The 9,826-nt window shown below is 42.5% G+C and overlaps 1 protein-coding gene across 1 annotated transcript; it reads right to left on the minus strand.

Moving 5' to 3' along the window:
- Positions 1-4,050: 4,050 nt before the first annotated feature.
- On the minus strand, positions 4,051-8,897 carry LOC139447748 (arylacetamide deacetylase-like). The gene is made up of 6 exons (XM_071229235.1): positions 8,748-8,897; positions 7,512-7,628; positions 7,118-7,235; positions 6,739-6,802; positions 5,926-6,047; positions 4,051-4,724 (listed from the first exon to the last, which is right to left on the minus strand). Exons 1-6 carry the CDS (start codon positions 8,895-8,897, stop codon positions 4,069-4,071), a joined length of 1,227 nt encoding a protein of 408 aa, XP_071085336.1. The 3' UTR covers positions 4,051-4,068.
- Positions 8,898-9,826: the final 929 nt, after the last annotated feature.

A 9,826-nucleotide genomic window follows, 5' to 3' on the forward strand; every position in this document is an offset into this window, starting at 1 on the left:
TGAATATTTTGGGTGGTAGGTGGGCGATGGTTTGGATAGTGACTGGATATTTTGTCAGCTACAAACCAGCAAAACCAGATATCTTTTTAAATAAAAAATATATAAAGCCTAAATATAAAAAAACAAACATGTTGCAACAATGTATTTTTGCGGATTTTTGCTTCGACAGTCTGAATCAAAATTATTGTTCATGATTATTTAAAGATTATGTACACACACAAACACACAGGATTTCATGAGTTTATATAATTTATAAATTGTTTTCCTGTGTTATTATAAAGTTTATTAATTACCGAAATGAGATGATTTGTGTTAATTCCAGACGGGAATGGCTGTAAAACTAAAACATTACGTAACATTACGTAACACAACTTACTCCATCAACAGGAGTTTGTGCAACGATCAGCTGATCAGGAGTATTGATAATAACCATGCAGGAAGTGAACACGTGAACGAGACAACATCGCCGATATTCATGATTATCAAGTGAAACTATGTACAAATATAGCTCTACCCCTGCTAAAATAATTTCTTAAATACTGATGTGGTTAGAATAAACTAAAACAGCAAACTTACCTGATCGAGTTACTTCAACTTTACGGCGTTTGTTTACAAAAACATCCCAGTCAGTGTCTTGATGAGAGTGCTGTCCCTTTAGCCCGTTTCCATATAAGGATCGTATACCATCCGCTTCCGATCAGTTTCAGCACAGGACCATATGTAACTAATAATAGTAACAAAAACGGCCTTCGGCCTCGTCTATAATTTTTTGGCGAGTTTTTTTTATTGTTATGATTAGTTACATATGGTCCTGTGGTTTCAGAACCAGCAGGTATCTAAACTCTCACGGAAGACGACAGCAACTCAGCAAGAGCGAATTTGCGCAACACAAATAAACGAATAAGCGCAATTCATACAACGGACCCTTCCAACCATAATTGCAAATCTTACAGTATGTTATCAGTGTATTGTTGTCTTTTCAGTCGCGATTTTGGAAAACGAAATAACTTTAGAGTAATTGTGATAAGCGTTGTGTCTTGGACAGCTCGGCACCGAACAAAACAATAACTACGCTGCGCATTTGAGAAGATAGAACCACACACCTACATACACCACGTGAAACGCTTCTAATAAAGTCTTATGACGTCATTCCTTTATCAATTGGCACCAATGACGTCATATTGCAAGGGGCATAAGCCATGGTGTGTTTATTATGGAAATAGAACTCTCTGTAAATGTGAAAAATATGAACCGATTTTATGAATAAAATAAATTTGATACGTGTGATATTTTAATTGTTTTGCCTCTAAAACTACTAGGGAAATACTTTTCATGATGAAAAAGTACAAGAAAAATAGGTTTATTTTCGTGTGAACTTGCCCTTTAACAATGCCATCCTGATGACGTGAACAATACACTGGGCGTATGAAGTCATATTTGTATTTGTGCACATACGATTTTTTGTGAATTCGGTTATTTCTAACCCTATGGAACCCGTGAAGATTCCGGGGTAGAATAGGTCTTCAGCAACCCATGCTTGCCGTAAAAGGTGACTATGCTTGTCGTAAAAGGCGACTAACGGGATCGGGTGGTCAGGCTCAGTGACTTGGTTGATGCATGTCATCGATCCCAATTGCGTGGATCGATGCTCATGACATTAATCACTGGGTTGTCTGGTCAAGACTCGATTATTTACAGACCGCCGTCATATAGCTGGCATATTGCTGAGTGCGGCGTTAAACAACAAACCTACCAACCAACCGTCAGAGTGGGATGCGTTTTGGCGATACATTTTATAGTGAGTGAGGGAATAAGTGTCAGCGTGTCAGCTTTATGTTGGAGGAAAGCGCGAAGTGATTCAGGTCTCTGGCGTTTACCACTTCGGTGAAACCCACGAGCACGGGTAAAAACCGAAGCTGTCCCGTCTGTCGGAAATATAAATATATAATTGTTATAAAATTAATCGGGGGTACAGGTGGCACAGTCTAAGGTGCCGCAATTCGCTGTGAATATATGCGTCCATTACGGGCACAGACACTTATGATTGTAGGTTCGAATCCCGGTTCGCCCTGATTATGTTTCTAGGTTTGTCAGCACCATACCCGTGCTCGTGGGTTTCACCGAAGTGGTAAACGTCTAAGACCTGCATCACTTCGGGCTTTCCTCCCACATTAAGCCGACACGCTGAAACTTACTCCCTCATTCACCATAAAATGTATGTATCGGGCTTATAACTGGAATACTGTTAAAATCGGCGTTAAACTCACTCAAGTTCTTCCAACATATAAATAGCCATCGAGGGGCGGTCGGGTAGCCTAGCGTTCGCTCGTCACGGCGAAGGCCCGGGTCGATTCCCCACATGGGTACAATGTGTAAAGACCATTTGTGGTGTTCCCCGTCGTGATATTGATGGGAGAATGCTAATATTGTGGTTGTGAATATGGTTGCACAAAACCATAATCAATTCTAAATCATACACCAGAAATGGGCCTCACACATTGTTCCCTAATTGGGAGCTGAACCCGGTGTTTCGGCTTGATGACCGAACGCTTTTCCCCACTCTGTAACACCGCCCCTATGTGTACAGTGTCGAGGTTCATGTTCGAACCCCCGACCCTGTTCCTTAAATGAGCAAAGACGATGCGACGATCTTGGGCCGGGGTCGTGACACTTGGATGTCCTGGGCGTGGTCGATCACGTGTGGTTCCAGTTTGTCGTTGGCGCTGTGCTAGCCTGACGATTGTTGAATTGTGACAATAAGACCTTCTGGCAAATTGACGTGTTGACACACCAGCCTCGAGAAACACAACAGCTGCATTTTATGCATTTTCACGCGATTTTCACGAGAAAACGTGATTTTCAGCAAATGGTGGGTCACGTGATCACACATGGGTGCATCACGTTTATTTCAAAGTCAGATTGATCCAAGCACCGTTTGAGTTCCAAATTAGTGTGTCTTCCTGTATCAATGATTTGTTTGTTGTTTAACGCCGCACTCAGCAATATTCCAGCTATGACGGCGGTCTGTAAATGATTGAGTCTGGACCCGACAATCCAGTGACTGACATCATTAGCATCGATCCACGCAATTGGGATCAATGACATATATATATAATGTGTGTGTGTGTGAGAGAGAGAGAGAGAGAGAGAGAGAGAGAGAGAGAGAGAGAGAGAGAGAGAGAGAGAGAGAGAGAGAGAGTGATGTTGGATCCACAATGCTGGATGCCGGCAAACGGAAACGCAACTGAATTTTAATTTTCATGGAAGGCATTCGGGGCTATAATTTGTACCATGGTCGTTTGTTAAGCTGGTTTTGGCGACCCATATAATCCACATTTGCGGCACTTTTGGCCGTTAACATTACATTTGGATACAGACTTATGTAAAAATAATGTCCCCAAAATGCATTGATATTTCAGTGGGAAACATTCATGAGGTATTTTGATGAAGTGACGTTTCTTTTGCAGTTGAGTATAGCTAACTCGTAAATATGACCACCCGATCCTGACCACCCGATCCCGTTAGTCGCCTTTTACGACAAGCACAGTCGCATTTAACGAAAAGCATAAAACAGACACGATATCTTACAAATACACGTCACAGGCGTAGCCTTATGGTGTATAACAAATAATTTCCTTAGACTCGGCAGTCCTTATTTACTGTGGGCACGGGTGGTCCAGTCGTCTAAGGTGCCGCATTTCGCTGTGCATAGTTGCGTCCCTTTGGGCACGCCAAAAACTTGTGGGTTCGAATCCCGGTTCGCCCCAATTATGTTTCTAGGTTTGACAGCACCATACCCGTGCTCGTGGGTTTCACCGAAGTGATAAACGTCTGAGACCTGCATCACTTAGGGCTTTCCTCCCACATAAAGCTGACACGCCGCGATATAAGTTGAATACTGTTAAAAGCAGCGTTAAACCCAACTCACTCACTCACTATTTCCATCATAGTCATTTGTAGCGCTATAGCAAACGGAAAACAAGTGATCGATTTGTTGAAGCTTTGATTTCAAGCATTATAGATATATAAAATTACAAAAAAACATGTACTTATGAATACAATGTGCTATCATTTCAGTTCTTTGTTGATAAAATCTACAATACTGCTCATGATTTTTGGACCGGCATCGAACCCAAACTTCTCAAAATCAAATGCATTCAAGATTCCATGAAACGAGTCCGACAGGTACTGAAGCTGGACTTTGTTCCCAGCATGCTTCAGTCTCTCAGCAAAGATGAAGCTCTCGTCGCGAAGTTGGTCCCATTCCGCAGCCACAACCAGAGAAGTTGGCAGATTCTTCAGATCCTCCTCCATCAGCGGTGCCACCCTGGTATCACTCATAAGTCTGCTGATATACTTGACGTCATCGGTTACAGAGCTTGCCAGAGTAACTTCCGGTTCGTAGCCATCTGGAATTAACTCTTTCGGGAGTAGTTTGTAATCGACGAGTTTAGTACATCTCTGCACCAATTCCGGTGTCGAGTACTTCCTGGCCATTAAGAGATCACTTTGAGTCTTTGTTAAATTGAAATAGGCACGAGTAAAGAAGACAGACATCGCCGCGGAGCTCTCATATTTCTCGCGCAGTTTCATGCATGGCAGAGATTTGTCACACATTTGGAATATCCCGTAGATTAGGAGCTGTGACTTTAGAGCTGGTTTTATCTTCTGGTGTCTCAGCTTCAAGGAAACTGCTGCAGCCAGATTGCCACCGGCACTGTCACCTAGGAGAAATTGGAATCTTTGATTCAAAACAATATGTGGAGAAACGGACAGTGAAATCGTCACATCTACTCATTTTGTGATTAATCAATGTGAGCCTTGAAAAAGTTGAATAATCAAGCTTTGTTTTTTCCGGGGAAAATATTCCCTTATTTCAAAAGATTGGGCGATTTTTAACGTAAGAGTTGCTTCTTGCCTGAACTAATCGCCATAATCGGTGTTGTTTATCACCGCATTCATCTTCCCAAGGCAAGGGAATTAACCGACAGTAAAAGTTTAGTTTCCACCCTTGCCGAACTCGACCGGAATTTCTGTGTTCGATTGTAGCGGCACCAGTGGCTAATACAAGTTATGTCCCTTCCATGTCCCTCCTATTGACCAATTAGATGCATTTGCAAAGGGTGACGCCGAGGGAAGTCGATCTGATGGCTAATCAAGATCTATACTGTAATAAAACGAGTCTTACTTCGCGAAGTGCATCAAATCACGTGAGCACCTTGATTGAAAACGTGAAAATAATTGGAAAATATCTATTGATGCTAAGTTGACGGTACACATGATTTGCAAGTCCTGCAATCGACCGAAATCTGCACGGCAGTTTACGAACTAGATGTTGATTTCGTTACGCGATTTTGATTGGACTATGCATTAGTCCAGCCAAAATGTAACTCCGGAATTCAAGCCTAGTTCGGCAAGGGTGGAAACTGGATTTTAAAATCAGTAAACCCCTTTGCACCGCATTAAGCAAAATTTGGGATGGGATGGCGGCCTTACAAACCAGTGATTGAAATCAACAACATGATCAGTCAAACAGCCCGAACACTGGCTTTATTTAGTTGCCTCTTAACAGCAATCAAGATAACTGGGGACCTACATGGCTTGTGGTCCAGGAATATTAAACCTACAGAAAAAGAAACCATCTTATTCCAGACACTTGCAGGCATGCTGCTTAGAATTCAAGAAGCTATACAGTAAAGTACGGTTATAACGAACACGCTTATAACAAACTTACTTTTTTGTCCAACATTTGCTGTAGTTATGCAGTATATATGCTTATAACGAACTACGGTTATAACGAACTAAAATTAGTGGTCCCTTTGAGTTCGTTATAACCGTAGTTTACTGTATTAGTATCGGTTTACGTCACTGCACCGCCATGTGTTCCCGAGTCCCCTGCAAACAATCGGTGACCATGACATTTACCTCCTATTGCGACCCTGGTCGGGTCAAGACCGAGGTCACGACCTTGTTTCAACGCATACAGCGCCACCTGGAGACAGTCATCAAAACCAGCAGGAAATGGATGTTCTGGGGCCAAGCGGTACCTGGCGAAATGAAATTATTGCTATAATGTTATTGGGAGATTCGTGTATTTTTACAGAGCCTTAGAAACACGTGTAGATCTCTCTTTTTCGGAGAATGACATCTTAATAGCCAAGGGAGACAACTCTGAACAGTGCGCCGGTTCACATAAAACCACCTACGTTAACGGGTAGAATCTTAGGGTTCGCCCGCAAACACGGAGAGGTGGGGTTGGGGGTACATATGTGGCAGATAAGCGACCGACCATTTGACATTCTTGCTGTACCTGGGATTTTTTATACCAAGATTAGCTGTTATGTTTTAGCAAAACGAGATATTTTTTATTTCAAACTGTGAGCCTAAATATTTTTAAAATTAAAACACCTTGCAACAATATCATGTTTGTGCCAGTCATTTTCTCCTTTTTTTTTAAAGGTCTCGAGGGGGCACGGGTGGCCCAGTCGTCTAAGGCGCCGCGATTCGCTGTGCATAGTTGTGTCCCTTGGGCACGCCAGAAACCTATGATTGTGGGTTCGAATCCCGGTTCGTCCCAGTTATGTTTGTCTAGGTTCGTCAGCACCATACCGTGCTCGTAGGTTTCACTTCGGGCTTTACTCCCACATTAAGCTGACACGCCCTGATATAACTGGAATAATTTTAAAAGCGACGTTAAACCCAACTCGCTCACTCGCTCACTCACAGGTCTCGACTTACTCGACGGATATGACGATGATGTTGGCTTTGCGGGCGATGTGTACGCAAGGAGCATCGTAGGCAGCTGGAAACAACATATGCATGGTTTATGTGTGTATCAAGCACACAGTGGAATCCGTAGTCCCGACCCTCGTCAATCCACTTCACACGCCTTCCAGTAACACACCTTCCAGACCGTTTATGTGTGGGAATTCCACTTATATCTACATCAATGCTATTTATGATTCTCCGATCTCCGGACAAAGTGGTCTGGATTAAAGTGATGTTATTGCACATACATGCAGGAAACAGAATAAAAACACACCAGCTCAAGGATTAATTACCACTCCATAAAGATATTTCACAGAGCGACAACACCTAGACATAATATTATACTTACGAATGTTCAGGACTACCCAGCCACCGCCATGGTAATACACCAATCCAGGCAGTGCCCCTGTGGCTGACTTGGGTTTATAGACCCTTACTGGGACTCCATTCAATTCCGTGTCGTAAATCTGAAACGATGTAAGCAATTCAAGGTTTGATCGGAGAGGCTGGTCAATTGCAAGGACAAGGGAGGGGGATGAAATCACACACACAGACAATATGGCGAGATATACGGACTGCTTCATCAATGTGTATCTTTCTGGTAAAACCATTAGGGTCCATGGGTGATAATCGAAGGTGGGAAACACCCTGACTCCCCTTAGCCCCTTATTATTTACTACAAAATCGTTGTGAACTGTAGTCTTCAAAGTAAACAGAAGGTCGCGAAAAAAGGACGCGATTACCTCAAGTGCTGCTTGATCCTCCTGTGATGGCGGCGACGTCATGAGGTAGTTAATGTTGCCCCGTATAACATCAGTCCTGTCTTTCCCACTCAGGCCAAGTTGATAAAACAGTTCAGACTTCCAGAACAAAAAGCAGAGTATGCGATGATACTGACATACTTTCTTTGGAAGCCATTTTATTGAAAGGTTTTAGGCAGAAATTCTTCGTGGGTGAAATGTTTTCTATTTTAGCCAAAAAAAACACGAAAATGATCCCTGGACATTTTAGGTATGTCCTCAGTGACAACAAACATATCCTACACTAAACATGCTTCATCCTGTGACCGAAATGACTGCGTGTCACCTGCTCCGATGGCCAAGCAGTGTTATGTGTGCCATCACTGGTCTAAATTATTATAATATACATTTATATACCGCAGGTATCCAGTTACTAGTATCTGCTGAAATGCGGTTCTATCTGTTCTCCGACTACTGGATCCGTTTGCATTACAGTTATCATTCTCAACTCCCTGGGAAGTATACACCCAAAGCTGCCTACGGGCGCTGGAGTGTTTTACATCCACATCACATACCGGGTACCCATTCCCTGCTGGTGAACAGAGGCACATTCAATTGCCTATGGTGACACCACACGTTTTGATACTAGTGTTTGGAGTGTATGTATTCGTGTTTCCAACATCTGGCCATCTACCATCGCACGAGTGGGTTCGTTTGAGTGCATAGGGTGTATGTACTGTACTCTTGGGGGTAGTGACAACACTGTGAGTTAGTGAGTGAGTGAGTATGGTTTTACGCCGCTTTCAGCAATATTCCAGCAACTGAAATGGGCTTCACATATTGTACCCATGTCGGGAATCGAACCCGGGTCTTCGGCGTGACGAGCGAACGCTTTATCCACTAGATTACCCGACCGCCCCTCTCTGTAAAGACCTGTAAACATTGTTGATCCCAAGGCTAAATAACAACCCGGTCACTAGCGGGATACAATCTTAGCTTTTGACCGCAGAGTTATGTCCCTTATCTGAAACGTGATCCGCTGATCGTCGGTTTCGATTCTTGATTCGCACAGATTACAACCCTTGATGTTAAACATCTAAGACTTGCGTCGCTTTGGGCTTTTCTTTAAGTATGAAACAAATGCCTTGTCACATTAACAAAATCATGTTTAAAGCTGTGTTCAACCCTCTTAATCAGATATAGTTCCCGGATACATTGTATTGGGTTTGGTCTACTTACGACAACGAAACTGAACTTTATCTTGGCAAACATCGTCTTGAGCTGCCACTGGTTGCCAAGGTGATCAGGTAGAGGTGTGTACAACATGTAACCAAGACCTGCCAGCAAGACGCCGCTTACCACAAACAGTGCGGTACCACATTTACCCATCCTGCAACAGAGATTACCACAGTCATACGTCGTCATAAGCGCTCTGCTAATGTTGACTCGGGTAGATATCTTCTTGGTTTTAGCAATTATTTACGTTGAAAGTACACTCCTCGGATAGATAGCAGTTGGTAATAGTAAACGCCCCTTTGGCGTTTCCTTGAAAATTGTAGAGATTTATTTTTGGAACTGACATGAATATTTAGTTTAAAAATACAACGTTTTGACCGTGAATGTTGCCTGGAAAAGCTAGTGCATATACGTGCGTGCGTGCGTGCGTGCGTGCGTGCGTGCGTGCGTGCGTGCGTGTTGCTTGTACTAGTCCGGACATTGTCGAATTTTCTAATGTCTTCTTGGTTTTCCCATGTCCAGAATTGTCAAGAATTATTTAAACAATTTAAAATCTAACATTTGAATTTGACCACATTTTAAAAATGGCAATGTGTATTCATAATTGAAAATCTGATCGAATTTTATTGTTTTGTCTATAATTACGACAATGAAATCCGATCAGGTTTTCAAATTGTTTTAAAGTTAGTTGAAGTTAGACATGTATTTTTATGTGTGTCCCAGGCGATACTGTAGGACCCCATGATACATGGTCAGGCCACGATTTCTCGAAACAAACTTAAGTTTTCACTAAAATCTCAAAATGAGTTTGCAAAAAAAACTCAGCTGAGTTTTTAACTCAGGACTTAGGTTCGATCTCAGTTTGTTTTTTTATGCGATGTAAGCGGCCTTGGCGCGAGATTTGACTTCCGTTTCCAATGTAAACACGGTTTGGTTCGAGAAATGCATTTTGCTCAGTTTTCTCAAATTTGAGTAAAAACTCAGACTTAAGTCAGTTTTTTACTTAAGTTTGTTTCGAGAAATCGGGGCCAGAACTCGTACGCGTCTCGCCATAAGTCATGGACTGTTGAATATTTGTGTAT

This window comes from Haliotis cracherodii, unplaced genomic scaffold (genome assembly GCF_022045235.1).
Source record: "Haliotis cracherodii isolate W230 unplaced genomic scaffold, xgHalCrac1.p SCAF_7, whole genome shotgun sequence".
Lineage (NCBI taxonomy): Eukaryota > Metazoa > Mollusca > Gastropoda > Lepetellida > Haliotidae > Haliotis > Haliotis cracherodii.